The sequence below is a fragment of the Halictus rubicundus genome, chromosome 10, assembly GCF_050948215.1.
Source record: "Halictus rubicundus isolate RS-2024b chromosome 10, iyHalRubi1_principal, whole genome shotgun sequence".
Lineage (NCBI taxonomy): Eukaryota > Metazoa > Arthropoda > Insecta > Hymenoptera > Halictidae > Halictus > Halictus rubicundus.
The window spans coordinates 11887322-11904107 of NC_135158.1; the positions used below are offsets into that span (position 1 = coordinate 11887322).

The 16786-nt window shown below is 45.0% G+C and overlaps 2 protein-coding genes across 2 annotated transcripts; one reads left to right on the top strand and one right to left on the bottom strand.

Annotated features, from left to right (window-relative positions):
- Window positions 1-1607: 1607 nt before the first annotated feature.
- Mterf5 (mitochondrial transcription termination factor 5) lies at window positions 1608-5402 on the top strand. Its single transcript, XM_076795590.1, has 7 exons — window positions 1608-1769; window positions 2210-2475; window positions 2553-2686; window positions 2779-3088; window positions 3158-3585; window positions 3678-3905; window positions 4055-5402. The coding sequence occupies exons 2-7, from the start codon at window positions 2269-2271 to the stop codon at window positions 4359-4361; spliced, it is 1614 nt and encodes a 537-aa protein (XP_076651705.1). The 5' UTR covers window positions 1608-1769; window positions 2210-2268; the 3' UTR covers window positions 4362-5402.
- Window positions 5403-5518: 116 nt separating this feature from the next.
- Repo (homeobox domain-containing protein reversed polarity) lies at window positions 5519-10420 on the bottom strand. The gene is made up of 4 exons (XM_076795593.1): window positions 7859-10420; window positions 7194-7272; window positions 6882-7105; window positions 5519-6472 (listed from the first exon to the last, which is right to left on the bottom strand). Exons 1-4 carry the CDS (start codon window positions 8262-8264, stop codon window positions 5856-5858), a joined length of 1326 nt encoding a protein of 441 aa, XP_076651708.1. The 5' UTR covers window positions 8265-10420; the 3' UTR covers window positions 5519-5855.
- Window positions 10421-16786: the final 6366 nt, after the last annotated feature.

Sequence of the window (16786 nt, forward strand, 5' to 3'; positions counted from 1 at the left end):
ATTCGGATACAGGTCTCGTTGGAACGCTGAACGTTGAAACTCTAAACTTCTTGAATATTAAAATCCGCAGTGTACTTATAAGAACCGAAAGCTAGAAACGCGAATACGTTCGTTCGCGACTGTAACTCCGCAAACCCGGCTTTCCGATCGACGATTCGCTTCCTCTTCAGCGGGTTGTCCAGCTGAAGGCCCTGCTGCAGCGTGATAGATGTCTCGGCGTCGCACAGTGCGGACAAATGGCCTGTTTTCGGCACATCTCGTAGTTTGGTTATTAATGTATATATAGAGGAAATTTTTTACAGACAATTATATTTACCAATATAGTTACTAATTTTAACAAAAAAAAATTTATTATTAAAAATTACCAAATTTATTTTTAAAAACTAATAAGTTTAGAACAAAATTAATAATAAATGAACCATATGTAAAATTAACAATAATAAACTTAAACAAATTATAATACTAGTGAATAAAATGAATAAACTTAACAAAACGCTATTCGCTATCCGAGTCATTCTCAGTACTTTGATTGCGTCCCAAAATCATTGACTCTCGTGATCTTGCACATCTCGATCTATCCTTACATTCTTATTACTTTTTGAATAGTTATAAAACATATATTAAAAACAAATTAAGAATACATAAAAATGATTGATATATAATTATTGCAAAATTGTATTATGCATAAAAATGGTTATTATATGATTATTATTAACAATTTCCATCCTAATACGCATGTTTTGCAAAAGAAATGTATTTCATATCGTGATATACACGAATATTGAACTTTCCCAGTAAATTTCCCACTGTGACTGTGGCGAACAAATGGCAAAATTTGTTACAACCAAATTTGTTTACAAATGTATACTTATTGTTAATTATTCACAGAAAATGAAATTTAACAATATAACTAATACATTTAAAAAGAAAATAACAAATTTTCCACGATAGATCCTAAAGGAAAGGTATGGACACTTCTTAAAAAGTTTATAAAATTGAGAGTCGCAGAAAGTCGCAGACAAAACTATGAAATTCTTAAACTATAATAAGTAATGTATCCGAATATGCATGAATCTCAGGATATATTTTGCCGTTTTTGTTTTATGTTAATTTGAAGTTCTATATGCAATTAACAAATAAAACCACCGTTGAAAATTTGTACAAAAAATAAATCTACTTTATTAAATGTATAAAGAATGCATATTCCTTGGTAAGCACTTTCCATTACACAGAATTATTATTGCACACTGATTTACAGTTAATATAATATTTTTCGATGTTTGGCACTTTAGAGTGCCTCCATGGCCAAATTTTTTTACAAAAATCTAAGTTTGGTTACTAATGCAGATGTAATGGTAATTAGTCACAAAAAATTAAATTTAACAATAAAATTAATAAGTTGAAAAAAAAATTATTTTTATGCATAAAAAAAATTGTTAAATGATTTTTAAATGAATAATAATATGAATTTCCTGCTAATATGCAATTCTGCCAAAGGAAATTTTCGTACATCGTCAAATAAAAATGTAGTGAGATGTGCCGACTTGTCCGCACTGTGCGTCGCGGCGCTCGACGTCGAAGTGGTGACGTCCTGCGTCTGAGGAAGCGGCGCGTACATCTCGGCGAGCTCGAGCTCCTTCAGCTCTTTCTGCTGTTGTTGTTATACTGTTGCAGATGATGATGCGAAGCCCGATGATGCGGCGGAGGACTGTTCGAGGAGTCCAGTTTGTTTACTCAAATCGTGTTTACTAATAATGTTTATAGTTCAGGTCAGTGATGAGATATTGAATGGTTTTTCTTGCGCATGCGCGACCAAAACTAGTACTGCATCTATGTTGTGGAGAAAGTAGTGGGGAAGTATTGTTGGCGGGAAAGTGCCGGAATAGTCCAGGACGATATATTGTATATTATGTGTATCCATATATTAAATTTAATATATATACATACATATACACATATTATACATTCATTTTTCAAATTCAAATCATAACAAATTTTATGAAATTATGCGGGGTGACCAAGGTACTCTATTTTAGCCAATCTTATTACTTTACTGATGTCAAAATCGTTGCGCATGCGCGAGAAAAACCGTCCGATATGTCATTACTGGTTCAGGTCCGTTCAGGTCTTAACCTGTGAATATAACTTATATGTACTATGAAGAACAATATAACCTTTCAATGAATTTAGTCCTTGTCTTCATGTTCAGGTTTTCTTCGAGTTGTTCGCGCTGATTTGCGCTCAATCAGCAAATAATTGTAAAAAAAGATGAACAAATTGTTCGTCCGTAAAGCATTCATTCAAACATGCTTCAATAGATCATCGTTTTATTCCACAAAACCAGATATTCATGAAATAATTGCTACTCAGCTGGAGTTAGACCATGACACCGTTAAAACTGTTTTTCAAAGGAAAATTGACGTTAATTCTCAATTATCCGAGAACCAAATCACCCAAAACTGCCGGACTCTTAAGGTACGAATGATGTATAATACAATTTGGTTTTGTATACTTTCAGCTCATTAATAACTTTTCCTTTTCGTCTTCATCAGAAGTTGATAGTGGATATGCAGAATACTAGATCCTTGATGGAGTGCCTGAGGCTAGAGCCTAAAATTTTGACTAATAGAATCCTACTGCTCGAAGAAATGGGCGTCAAAACTGTAACTTTGGATCATATTTTTCAGTACGGTTCCCTCTCTTAAATTTCTGTAATATCCAATATTTATAACTGTATTGCACATTGTACGCTTATAAGTTACCCATCTTTTATTCCAGGTTTCCAAGTTCAATGCGTAAAAAAGTAAATGCATTCAAAAAACGACACAAAATCCCAGAGGAACAGGATATAGTAAAAAACATGTTTAGAAGCATCGGAATATCTGAACTGCCAAATATGCGAAAATTATCTGGTGGTGCTCACACAGCAGACTACTACTTGCATTCTATGACATATTACAAGACATGTTATCTTAAATTATATCACAAACCTCTTCTGAGGTCTCATTTGTTCAAGTATCAAAGCTTCAGGCAGCTCGCAGAGTTGATAAATATTTTTGAAACTATATTACGGGTTGATAAAAAGTTTGTGAGTACAATATCTTTACAGAAGCAAGTAATACAAAGCGATACAAGATTAATTGAATTTGTTTCACAGTTAAACAGGTACTATTTTGTGTTGGACTTGAATCCAGACGATATCATTTATTTGTTAAACGAATTTAAGGACATAAAAATAGGAGGACTAGATATCACCGAGGTGGTGAGAAGATATCCGCGTATTTTGCAGTGCGATATACCCAATACCAAGGAACTGCTATGCCTCTTCAACCAATACAAAGTACAAAACAATACACTTCATTCCAATTTGCCAATTCTAAGAATGAAGAAAACAACGTTTGTGGAAAGATACAAAACAGTATCAACCCATCCTGAATTTGGGGTGTGGTTGAGACATTCGAGGATGTTGTACTTACTCATTGCACATAAGTTAACCATGGATCGCGTTGATATGCTTCGGTTCATGAACCGCCTGGACATGGCTTCCTTCCATGCAATTTATTGTTCAAGAAATCTCTTCCAGAGGTCAGGACAATTAAATTACAATAAGAGGGCGTTCGCTATCGATTCCCGGCAATGTCCCTTTGTTTAAATTAATCAAAGCTGTCTGTTTACAGGGTACATACACCTTCGAGACATCCTCGCGTAGCCAGGAAGAAGTACTTGAACTATTTATTCACGGAACATTTCAAAACGGACGGGCAAGAATTAGTCAATTACATAACAAGGCACCCTTACTGGAAAAACATACCGTTCTCTGCCATATACAAAGTGCTGATCTACTTGAAGAAAAGTTACTCGCAGGAAGATATAATTTCAAACCTTCATCTCACACTATATCCACTGTAAGTTCATGGACACGTTTGAAGACGTGCAAGTTACGTATGGCAAGTTGTATGAAGCTGATCAAAATATGAAGTAATTTTATTGCAATCACTAAGTAATTCGTTCAACCTCTAACCAAGACGCGTTACCAATTCTGCTGTTATTACAGGGATGTGGTCAGCAAGATGCTCGAAACAGTGAACGAACAGTACTCCTCGGAGAAAGGGTACACCGATAGGCAACGCCTCGCATTATGTTTGTACATGTTAGAAAGAGCTTATCATTTCTCTGGCGACGCCGTTTGGAAAATAATGCACACCGAGGACGATTTAGATCTTAAGTTGAGCGATTTCGAAAATTCGGACGAAATCGAACTTGAGAATTTAGACGAAATTTATCCTGAAGATTCAGAGAATTGTTCGGATAGTGTTAATGCAATTGATAAACAGTTTGCTGCATATTTAACCGAGTCGTGATGATTGCGATTGTAGATAAAACATGTGACACTCTTGTAAAATAAAAATGTTTCTTAAAAATGTAGCCGCTTGCAAATGGCAGTCATTTGTTTGGATCGTATCAGTTTTTGTCGATTTATTCAAAATTATGTTCGTACACAAATGAAATGTCGATGTACCAGATTTTTTGAGAAGGAATTTCGTTAAGATCGATTATTACATATTTTTATATTTTATTCTCGGTCGCATTCTCACTAAGGAATAAAAATGGGACGATATGCAAACACATGATATATATTTTTTTTAACAAACGTCGCACGCACAATACGCTTTTAATATACAATAATATCACCATAAAATACGTACAACATTAGAGACTGTCGCCATGTTTCAATTTCATACTTCACGATTCGATTTTTCATCGAGAAACGAAATGGAAATGAAAGATGCGAATATAGTCACACTCATCCGATAAGAACACATATACACGTTAACCTACGTTTGTTCAAGGCACTTGGAATGCTCCAATTCATTTAACATGTACTAGTCATTATAAAAACGCTACAAAAACTCTTAATCGAAACTATATATCATTCGAATCTCTTCCAGACGAGACCTGTGCCAATTTTCTCGAAGTACAAACTCTTGAAAAGATCGGGAAAAGCCTTAAGAAAACGATCCCCCCCAGTTCGACTCGTTAAAAATTGGAAATAAATATACATCTAACGTAACGCGGTTTAATTTACAAATACTAAAGAGAAAAGATGAGAAGATTTAAGTTGAAACACGAATCCTACTACTACGATCCAAAGAGGACCAGTATCGATACGAAAACTGTAATTGGTATAAAGCTGTATGTCTTTCGAGGGCCTGTGCTTGCGAGGCAGACCCGACCCCGTGCTTATCTACGAAAATCAACTGCAAATCGGAACACTTTATACAGTATATTTACTTCATCTTTCTCAACGTTGGAATATTTTGTTGCAATTTTGTCATCTCATAAGTAGTGACGTTCTTTAACACTAGGTTTACGGGACGCATTCTAATATTTCTCATTTACGATTATTCAGATTGTAAAGATGCATCCACGAGGAATTATTCAACAAATTCATTTCCTTAGGTATATGTTATAAAAGATATTTGGACTGACACATTCTCGTTATTTTTATAAAGTAGCGTAAAATTTAGCGGTTTTAGTGCTCCGCAAACCTATTGTTCAAGATTGCTGTCTACTCACGAGACATTCCAACGTTGCAGATTAAGATTAAGGCAATAGCTTCTATACAAAACTCGACATTATCCACTCGGGCCAGAATGGTCAATGATCGTTAGACTGCGGATTTTTGGTAAATTGTCCAAGTCAATTGTACGAAAGACAGGTTCAATGAAAATATGTATCTCCCCTTCAAACAATTTGAATAACTCGCAGAGGATAGTCCGCAGTCTAGTGATCAGGTTCCGAGATGTTGAAGAGGCTCGGCTCGGCTAGAGCGAGTCTAGAGCGTAGGTTTCGAGTCAGTTCAGAAAAGGAGGCAGCTGCACATAGTTTTGTTGGCTAGCCGGCTCACTCTTCACCATCACTTGGTCCTTGAGTCCTTGACGGGCTTGCGGCGAGTGCATGCCGTAGTCCTGTTTCTGATCCTGTTGCGGTTGCTGTTGCTGCTGTTGCTGCGTGTAGTCGGGCTGCTCGTGCTGGTACTTGTCCGCGGGACTCAGCCCGCTCACGTAGTCCAACTGCTTGTTCTGCTGATGGTCCTCCTCGGCCATCGAGTTGGCCAGGTGCGTGGGCGGCGAGTGCGCGGTAACCATCGTCTGGTAATCGTTGCGTGTCAACGGTGGCGGAGGACTGTTCCCGGCGTTCATGTAGTCCTGGTGGACCCGCATCGCGTTCCCGGACGGCGCCGAGAACAACGAGGTGTCGTGCTGCGGCAGCATGGTCGCGTACGAGTACGCGGACCCGTTGTTACTCGGTCCACCGAACGACGTCGAGTACGGCGAGTTCGAGGGACTCAGCAGGTTCAAATGGGGCGCCAGGTCGTAAGCTGGCGTGTACGTCCAGGCGTCCGGAGGCGCCGTCGCCGTCGTCGGCGAGGCGAACGGGTTCAAGCTGTTGTTCAGCGAGGTGAACGATCCTGTAAACCAATCAAATATTATTCGAAAGGTGTATCATCCTTCGATTGGTACCTACCGATCAAGCATCCTTCAACACTTTCCGTGTCAACTCGTCAACCCTAAAAATTCCATAAAATCGAACTTATTTAATTTCGTAGTTTATAAATGAATTTTGTTAACTTCCAGTATCACACATTTTAACCGTTTTACTTTTATCTCGTTGAATAAATTACTTTCATTTTATGGGATTTTTGAGGCCGCCGAGCTAGCTGTAGTGTTAATTTAAAGGATGTTTGATCAATCGCTTGGCTCACCATAGTCTAATCTTTCCCAGAAAGACTATCCACAGGCTTTTGGTAGGTAAAGTGTATCAGTGAAACATCGATCGAATATTTTTAGGTGATTTATGTTTGCGTTTCGGCGAATTACCTGATAAGCCTGGACTACCCGACCCAGCAGCCATGTAACCGGCGGTCTTGCGCGGCGGTTCCCTCTTCCGCCATTTTGCGCGACGATTCTGGAACCAAACTTGAACTCTCGACTCCGACAGCGCGAGTTTCACGGCGAGTTCCTCGCGAGCGAACACATCCGGATACGGTGCTCGTTCGAACGCCTTTTCCAGCTCGTCCAGCTGGTACGCCGTGAACGTGGTTCTATTAATAATTATATTGGAAATTTGAAACATATAAAACCATAAAGGGACCGCGACTTTCAATTGGAAGAATTGCGATGCGGACGTACCTGGTCTTCTTCTTCTTGGTACCACTGTTATCGGTTTTCTTCTTCGAGTCTTTCTTAGCTGGCTGTGCCTCGCTGCTCACTACAAAACGAATTGCAAACATGATCACATCTTCGTGCTTCCTCCGGAAGCTTGGACTTTCCATGAACAAAGATATACGGTCCTGTACGGGACTGCACGCAAACCGTTACAACATTCAGAAGCCCAAAAGACAAAAGAACTCGTAACAGGAGCCAAACGAAGAATTTCTTTCCTTTTTTGATAATGTTAATAAGCCGCGAGCATTAATTAACCGCGAATATTAACTCTTTGCACTCGAGTGGTGACTCTGAAACACCACTAGAAATTGTTGTGGAATTATTTCAAAGAAATTACAAAAAATATTACAATGTATTTGTTACTTTACAAAATTTGTATTTAACAGATCACTAAACATTTAAATATAGTATGTGGAAATCGGATCAGTTTCGTATGAATAAAATGAAAATATTCTAAGACGGAAGGAAAATGTAGTTTTAGAATGAAAATAGCGCCGAGTGCAAAGGGTTAAAATCCGCAGAGTACTTATAAGAACCGAAAGCTAGAAGCGCGAATACTTTCGTTCGCGACTGTAACTCCGCAAACCCGACTTTCCTATCGACGATTCGCTGAACGAACGTTCACCAACCTGGTGCGAGGGCGTTCATCGGGTCCTCCGGCTTCCTCTTCAGCGGGTTGCCCAGCTGAAGGCCCTGCTGCAGAGTGGTAGATGTCGGCGTCGCGGCGCTCGACGTCGAAGTGGTGACGTCCTGCGTCTGAGGAAGCGGCGCGTACATCCCGGCGAGCTCGAGCTCCTTCAGCTCCTTCTGCTGTTGTTGTTGTTGTTGTTGTTGCAGATGGTGATGCGAAGCCTGATGATGCGGCGGAGGACTGTTCGAGGAGTCCAGTTTGTGAAGGTGGCCGCCGGTGGGCATGAGATCGCCGCCGTGGTGGCCACCGTGCAGGCCAAGCATCACCTGGATGCTGTGGACACCTGTGCCACCTCTGCCGCCGAAGTCGGAGAAGATCGGGTCGTCGAAGGGACCTCCGTCCATGGTGCCGGAGAACTTCCAAGGAGACGAATCCAGAAGGGAGACGACAACTCGGGTCTCGTTCGCACGATCACTCGGTGACAGCGTTCTCCGTTCGAGGTCAAGAGAACTCAGCGGACACAGAGTCAGACACGAACCATCCACTTCCTCGAACCCTCGAAAAGTCACACTTCCCCGCTGTGAGATCCGTTTCCGAACGGTGGATTCCTCTCGGACCGGTTGTTCGGCGCGGCGATCTCCGGACGTCTTTCCCGGAGCTAAGATCCGCGGCGGTCCCGCGGCAATTATGCAAAAAAGCACGCGTGTACTGGTGATCGCGTTAGCGGCACTGGTAATGGAATCCGGACCAATTGCGATCAATTGTTGCCCGGGTTATGATTAATTTTGATTAGTTTTAACCGGAGTTAACTAAGCGACCGGCGCGGCGTTTGCGAACATTGGCCCCGGGACGAGAAGAGACGACGGAACGAGCGGAGCCGAGCGAAGCGTGGAGCGGTGCCGAGCGGGCTGGTGTTTCAGGCGTTCACAGGGAAAACACCAGGACCTTGGAGGACGGTGTGCCGCGGTATGGATCGTGTGGTCTCGGGACGCGGTTTCTATTGACCGGGCTGCGTGTTCGATCGTGAAGAGCGGCCTATCCTCGCGCCACCGACGATCTCCTCTGACTCTGGCTAATCAACCGACACTCACACACGCTTATATTTTCAACGGGTTGCCGGCCAGGCCGCCCCCACACATGGAAGCCAGCCAATCCTGTGGCAACTGGCCGCCTCGACGCGATCCACGAGAGGACGGCCGTTTTATGCGGGCGCGGTGCGCGCTCTCTGCCTCGTTTTCTTCCTCTTTCTTTCTCTTTCTCGCCTATTCCAAGCCCGTATCCTCCCTCTCGTTCTTTTTTTCCCTATTCCGTTCTTTCCGAGCCCCGCTCCTTTGCTCCCTTGCTCCCTTGCTCCCTTGCTCCCTCGATCCCTCGATCCCTCTCGGTTTCCTCGTCTCCCCGTCTCTCTTTTCCCTGTTTTCGGCGTCCGTGCCCGCTCCCCTCGACAGAGAGAAACAGACGATCCGAGTTTTGTCACCGATGCGACCGCCCCCCGGCTCACCGGAGAACGCCATGAAGATCAGCGACGCGTCGGGACGCCGCGCCACGCCGTGATGCCGTGGAGGGGCGTGTGGGAACCGGACCGATCATCCTCGGCTCCATCGAGCTTGCCTCCTCTTCCCATCGCTATGCGAAAATTGCCTATGCACTCGAGTTGCGCGACGGACCCGCGGCTTTCGCGACCCTTTGACCTTTCCGCGTTTCTCGGAACCAGCCTCTGAAGACTGTGCTCCAGCCTCTCAATTCCTTCGCCATTTTCGAACGTCAAGGAATCTTCCAACCCTTCACGGTGAACCAGAGCCTCTCGTCGAGCGATGTTTTCGACAACTACCTCCGCGCGTCGCCAGCGTTCAAATCACCGCGGTCAAAGTTCAGCCTGACTCGGATTTCACTGTAGTCTAGATCATGTTCGCGCGACGAATGCGATTTTTCAAGCTACGTTCTAGTGTGGGGCCTCTGCTAACCACGCGGTCACAGTTGCAGTCTCTTTAGGACGTTCGTACCTGAAACGAACGACGCGACTTGCAACTCGCACACGTTCGTCGATTCCTTCGGGAAACAAGCTTCTAACTAGCAATGAAAGGGTTAACGATACGAACATCTAGTCGATTCCTCGGCATCCTCCGACTGCTCCAGAGCACAATCACCGGCACACGATAACTGTACACCAAGACACTCCGTTCCGGTCCGAAACGTTTGAAAATCGAGTCTGGTCGGAGGAAGATCACCGATCGCCGTGAACGGTATCCAGAAGTCCTTGAACCCGTCCTCTGAGCCTCGATCCGCGAGATCGCACGGTGCGCGATCGACGCGATACTCCTCGGCACTGGACACGATCCTTTCGAGACCGAAACGATTATCTCCTTCGATGGACACTGGTTATCCTGCGAGCACTCGGTCCGCGAACCATTCGGGATTTTCCCGGGAATCGATCCAGCGGGATCAACCGGCGCCGCGTCGGATCGCGCTCGCCGATCGATACGGATCCCCGTGGATCCGGGGCGGATCGACGAGAAGGACAGCAAAGGTAAGGGTACCTACACTTTCCAAGAGATCCATGTCCGTTGACCGGCAGCGTGGCACTGAGCTCTTAAGCGCAGGCTCAATGAAACCAGCAATCGCCAGGAATTGCCTCGAATTGGCCCAATCAAACTACCCCCATTCCGTGTGTACACGCGTATATTAACTGCTAATTTCATCGGCGGTAATTAGCGCGCGCGGCTGTCACGGCGCGCTGATTTAATTGCGGACCGCGGACTCTTTCCCTCCTCGCCCCCTCCTCCGTCGTCTTTTCCGTCGCGATCCGGCCTCCTGGGGACCGAGGACGATCGGACAACCGGTGGCCACCGGTTCCCGCGGCTTTCCGCCTCGTTCCGCCCGTTAATCGCTTTGTTTACGGCTCGTCGGAATCGAGTGACATCGACCGGCTCGCTAGAATACGCGTCGAACAGCCTCTCTGCTGGACCAACGAGCCAAAGCAACTTCACCTTGGACCCCTTCAACTTCGCGATGCCTAAGGGTAAACGATCGGAGAGACCATGAGAACGAATCGTTAAAATATATTGCTTTATGCTCGTTTTATGTTTGCGCTTGCCTGATGATGTAAATATTACTTTCTATTCGCTGTAATTCGCTATTTTCATCATTTATTCATGGACACATGTAGATCTGCTTTATAGGATCAAAAAGATACATTGATTTAGGGCGTAAGAGTGACGATGGAAGCTTGGGAGTATGGGATCAAGTACAGGTTCGAATCTAGCCGGATAGTTTCGAATGTTCCACGAGTACTTCGAAAAAGGAAGGCAACAATTTCAAGTAGACTCGAACTCGGACGAGATAGGTTCGAATTCTTTGTATTTCGAGGAACGTAAAAGCGGTACTTCAAAGTATGCTCGAACTCTGGCCGAGTAGATTCGAATTATTATTTTCTCCGTAGTAGTAATGTGTCTGTGTACCCTTAACAGGTTTCGCCGATATAAGAGAATCGCGAGTGGCTTCTTTCTACGCGGCCGTGCACGAGGACCGTCTTCAACATTTCGGAGGGTGATTGCGTCAACTCGCGAGTTCCGAACGAGATGCTAAGAGGCTCCGACCTAGGTCAAGGCGTCGTGTCATCCGAAGCCGTGGTCTATGGGACTGCAGCGTCGAAACCGCCCCGTTTCGACGATCTTAACGATCCCCGAGCGATTGATTGGGTTCAGGGCGGGCGGATGCGGGTGAGCCGCAGGACATCCGCGGGTACAGGAGCCGGTCGCCGCCGGTCGCCGCCGCGAGGACGCCGCGAGGACGCTGGCCGAGCGCAAGAGCGAGAAGTCGGCAACTTAACTGGCCTAAATGGGTTTAACTCGATGTGATTTTGCTGGCGAACCACTAAATTGAACGAATACGAACTAAACTGAACTCAACTAAGCTAATCATATCACATTACTAGCGTTATTAGCCGAGAGACGATATAAGTGAAGGCCCGGTGGTGCCGGGCTGCAGTAACGGGTCGCCTCCTGCGCTGACCCTCCGCAAGACTTTCCTTTCGACCCCGTGTACCCTTCGACCCTTATCGAGGAACCTGCATCGTGTCCGCGGCCCTCCTCTGTCGCTGCGTTCACTATCGTTCGCGAAGGTTCGATTTCGCTTTCGCGGTGACAGCTCTCGGAAGAGCCGGCCAGCTTTCTTCGCGGGGAACGGCTCCGTCGCGACGCGATGGTGCGTTCTTCGGAAAACGGAGGAGCGACACGTGGTTCCGGAGGCGACGGCGCCCGATCGTGTCCGAAGCGTCGCTCCGACGGCCAACAGGAAGCACGTGGCCCAGAAAGTGACGGCTCGCGCGGGAAACTCGAATCCAGACGAACTTCGTCACCTGTCTCGAGCACGAGGTCCAAGCGGAATGTGTGCGTCTTATCCGGGACGGGGAATTCGTCCAGTGAACGTGTTTTCTCTTCTCTGTTGCGGGACCGATGATGTTGTATAAATGTTTTTTTTTAACAACGCGTAGTTGTTGCGTTAGTTGTTGCGAGCTTTGCTGCTCCTTTACGATTGAACACGTCTATCTGTACATTGTTAGTGGACATCTAGTGGCCCTGGGTCATCGTAGTGCTTCTTGCGTGTCGTTATTCGAGAATAGTGTTGCCGTTCCTCTGGTGTCTGTATTTGTTCGATAAGAAATAATAAAATGCTTCCACGTTGTCCGGTTTCTGTCGCCTTCCGGTTGACAAATGTTGGCTGCTCCCCGATCGGTGCAATGCCCGTTTTCAACTTGGCCGTTTACCGTGCAGTTTTGGTGTCCCATTCGGTTACACGCGTCACTAACACGGCGAAGAAGAAAACTGGCATTGCATCCGATCAAAATTCATTTTGACAGCCGAACAGCAATAGTCGGACAACGCGAAGACGACGATTGCACCACGGTACTTGTAAACTGTACAAGTGTTCCAGCACCTCAGCATCTAGCGGATATCGTTTATCCGCGCCTCGAGCCAGCAAATCGGACGACGCGACGCGCGCCGCTAACTACGAAAAAGATTGCGTTCGTCGCCGAGTTCTTTCCAATTTGTTCTCTAACGCGAATTGCGCAACGTTGCGAAGATCTTCTGTTCGCGCGTCAGAGTCTACGAAACAAAGATGGCGGAAGGCGGCGAAGAAAGGGGAGGAGGAGATCGAGAGAGGAAAGAGAGAAGGAGGAATAATTATCCCCCACTGTTGCAGGGCACAGTGGAGAGGGAGCAGACCTGCAGGAAAGATAAGAACGAAGCGGACACGATAGAATCCGCTCCCACTACCTCGAAGAGCAGGACAGAAGGAGTTCCTGGGCTCCACCTACTCCCCTTCCGATCCCTGTTGTCCTTCGACGGCGAAGAACTGCGCTACCAATGCACTTACGCTTGTCTTACACGTGAACGGGGCTACCGTCAGCGTCTCCTTCCCTTCTCGCAGACACCTAAAGAACAAACCTAAAGCCATAAGTGCGCTGGCGGTAAATCTGTCGCGCTCGGCGACGAAACTATCAAATGGTCGAGCATTCTAGGCTTCCGTGGCTACAGAGACTTCCATTTCGAAATATTATAGCGTTGGCGTTTTCTTCTATTCCAGCAGTCGCCCAAACGACAAAGCCATCAAACGAATCGATTCAGGATTTGTGGCCTCTGTGTATTCAAAGATCCATCGTTCATTTCGAAATATTATTTAACGCTGACTGCCAAACCTTCGCTCTGCAACAATTTCAAGCTGCCAGCTCAACATACATAATGAAACTCGGCTAAAAATTTATTTTTAAGAATGGACAAGCAATTATATCATCCATGTGACCAAAAGCCGATTCGGTACGTGTAATTAACAAGAATATCTGACTAAAAACGTCTGACTGAACTGACCACATTTTATTCATACCGACATTGTACTTCAAGAATCATTCTAGAGTCGCTGGTATTCGCTAGTAAGTCGTTAGAAGAGAATTACACACAGAAAAATATTCCGAGCAATACGAACTAGAATCTCGAACGACTTCGCACTTTATTTTCGTCTCGCAATAACGAATGGAATTGTCGTGCGACTGTTTTTCCGGCCGACACAGGCTTCGCACTAGCAATTAATACTGTCGCGTGAGAAACGGAAAACGATGAAATCGCGGATTAAAAAAGGGTTGTTATTATTTACGTGGCGAGAACGTCGACAGGGAACTGCTACTCGAACTGTCGGAGAGCAATCTGCTAGATCGCGAAGCGTTAAAATCGATGAGGCGATGATAGCGAATCATTAATTCGTTCGATCTAATTTACTCCAGGAAAGATTTACGCTGTTCCAAAGTTTCCGAGTAACGTTTTATCACTCTTTATATCGTGCTTCATCAACGCTCCGGTTTCTATCTTTCAACCTATCAGTGAACACTAAATTGATATTTTACGATCAAGATGCAGAGGTTTTGCGAAATCGTTTTCAATTCGAAGTCCGTATCGTGCAAAACTCTATCCACGGCTGGAAGCTTCGGGAAGAAACGAACGAACGTCGCCGGAGAAATAAATATAGATCGAGCAACGGAGCCGACGGGGTTCTCGGGTGGAGGGTTCTCGAGGGTTCCGTTCTTTTTGCGCGCAAACGGTATTCGTCTTTTTATCTTTTATCTCCGCTTTTTTCCGTTCTTTTTTCTTTTCTTTTTTTTTCTACGTCGTAGGTATGCCGACCGGATAGTATAGCCGTGTGCCCGCAGTGCACGCTAGCAGGGCCGACCAATTGAGCCTGTTAACGTCAATTGGACTGAATTAGTTCAATTGGACGTAATTGCGCGAAGGCGACGGGGAACCTCCGCTACGCGTCGACCATGCTCACGTTCCTCTCGCGACTAGCAAACCGGGTACAGTCCGAGCGTCACCACGAAACGTAGGAAAATATTATTTCGGCTCGGAAACGCGACGTTCAATTGCCTGATCAACAGGAAGAACCAGCTTCGTCGCTTCTAAATTAATCGAAATGCATCGTCCATATCTTAGAAACGTTCCCGTCGCGTTGCATTTTGGCGAACCTCGTTTCTTGATTTCACCCTGTTGCTCGTTTTTTTCCACTTTGATTTGTACTTTTACGGTCAAATCGATACGGTGCTGAACAATTCGAAAGAAAAGACGAACGATTGAATTTACACGCTTCTTTTATTACTAGTACAATCATCAGCAGACAATCTAGTAGAAAAATGAGTAGATCAGATGTAAAACTGGTCGGACATTAGAATCTAACGACGTTCTTTCTTATACGCCTTTATTCAATTTGAGTTTCGTACAATTGACATGGATAATTTTTATTTTGCATAAAAATCCGCACTCTAACGATCACGGAGACAAGCTCGACGCGAAGAGAATGAAATTTTCTTACGGATCTCGGATCGAGATCGCTTGTTTGTAACGACGCTTCGATCTCGTGCACTGTTTAGGGAATTTATACTTTGAGAATTAAATCGGATCACAGTGGACACTAGATTCTGGAGAAAATCTAAGTTTCGACTTGCGCACAATGTGTACAGACTATCGATGTTCGATGAATGTCTATATCAGTGGCGGAAAAATTCCAATAAAAGGCAAGGGTCTGGTCTTCGGAACGAATTGGCCCGACCAGTGAATAAGAGGGTTAAAAAAAGCTGATTCGTCCCGTATCTCCCCGAGAAACGTCCACCTTTAACGGGGGTTCCGATGTTATCTTGGCCCTGTCGCCCCCGGTAGCCGGTTTCGAAAGTGTAACGATCGAAAGGTGGCGCGGAGATGCAATTATGACGGCGATACCTACGAATTAGCGTACCCACATGAGAGATTCCCCGACGGAGATCACAATAAACGTCTATTTTCTCCCTGTTTCTTTCATCTGTCCCCTTCACCCCCATAGCCGAACGTCCCGCGCCGGCGTGAGACCTGGCGCGTATCGTCCGCATTAGTCACTTTATATATCATGGTGGTATATTTCACGCATCAAAGCGTAGGAAGATGGGTGACGCCGGGAAGACTTATGGTTCCCGGCGAGGAATAACTGCTGGCCGAACTGCACCCCATGAACGGCACAATGAGCCCTCCAAACAATTCTCTGCACACGTCTATTCAACCGTCGTCGTCGCGTCGATCTCCCGGCTACGGGCTGGCTGGCACAAGTGACTCCATTGTTCGCTCCGGGAAAGCGAATTTTCCGATCCGAACCGAGCAACAGGTTGATTCGCGAAATTAGAACGGAAACTCGGAGCCGACCACCAGTGTCATTTCGTCGCGTGCGAATTCTCGGTGGAAGCTTTCGGACGCAACAAGTGGTTCTGCGAGCACACCTGACCTTTCCGCGTTCAACATACGAATGTATTGTTGCCGCTCAAGCAGTTCCAAGTGAAAACAAACTTTTTAAAGTTAAATATGCACTGCAAAGAAATCTTATCATTTTTTTGACCAAAAATTAATGTGTACATTAAGTGGTTAAATCTCTGTCCACACTGAGGCAACGTCGTGCAACTTTTTGTCTTCTTCCTCCTTTATTCGGTAAAGAAAGAAAATGGCCATAAGAGGCGTAATCAAAACTTGCTGGGCGTTGCTTCAGCGTGGACTGTCTTCTACGCTCGGTTGGTGGCTTCGAGACTACTAATTTTAGGTGAATTCTGCATATTTAAATATTCTTCGATATTACAACATTATTATTAAATTATTATTGTTACAAAGCAAGGCTAATTTCGAACGACATACAGGGCTTCGAATCAAAGCGAACCGAGATAAATTCCGCAAGATCGAGATGTCGATTACAGTACGTAAACTAAGATAAGTTATTGGGTCGACGCGTCGCACGAGATTTTTCAGAAGTTTCTCTGGCAAAACGCTTCGAAGCCGTCACGCTTAATCGCCACTGGCAATTAACGTTGAGCTTGATCGCGGTCCTGGATTCGGAGATCGTGATTCAAAGGAGAAAACGTAACGTCGCA

Excerpts from the sequence above, each read along its gene's own strand:
- Mterf5 (XM_076795590.1), top strand. The coding sequence starts at position 2,269 with ATGAACAAATTGTTCGTCCGTAAAGCATTCATTCAAACATGCTTCAAT. Across the intron at positions 2,476-2,552 it reads AAAACTGCCGGACTCTTAAG|AAGTTGATAGTGGATATGCA; the intron begins GTACGAATGATG and ends CGTCTTCATCAG. Across the intron at positions 2,687-2,778 it reads ACTTTGGATCATATTTTTCA|GTTTCCAAGTTCAATGCGTA; the intron begins GTACGGTTCCCT and ends CTTTTATTCCAG.
- Repo (XM_076795593.1), bottom strand. The coding sequence starts at position 8,264 with ATGGACGGAGGTCCCTTCGACGACCCGATCTTCTCCGACTTCGGCGGC. Across the intron at positions 7,106-7,193 it reads ACCAAGAAGAAGAAGACCAG|AACCACGTTCACGGCGTACC; the intron begins GTACGTCCGCAT and ends AATTATTAATAG. Across the intron at positions 6,473-6,881 it reads GGGTAGTCCAGGCTTATCAG|GATCGTTCACCTCGCTGAAC; the intron begins GTAATTCGCCGA and ends ATTGGTTTACAG.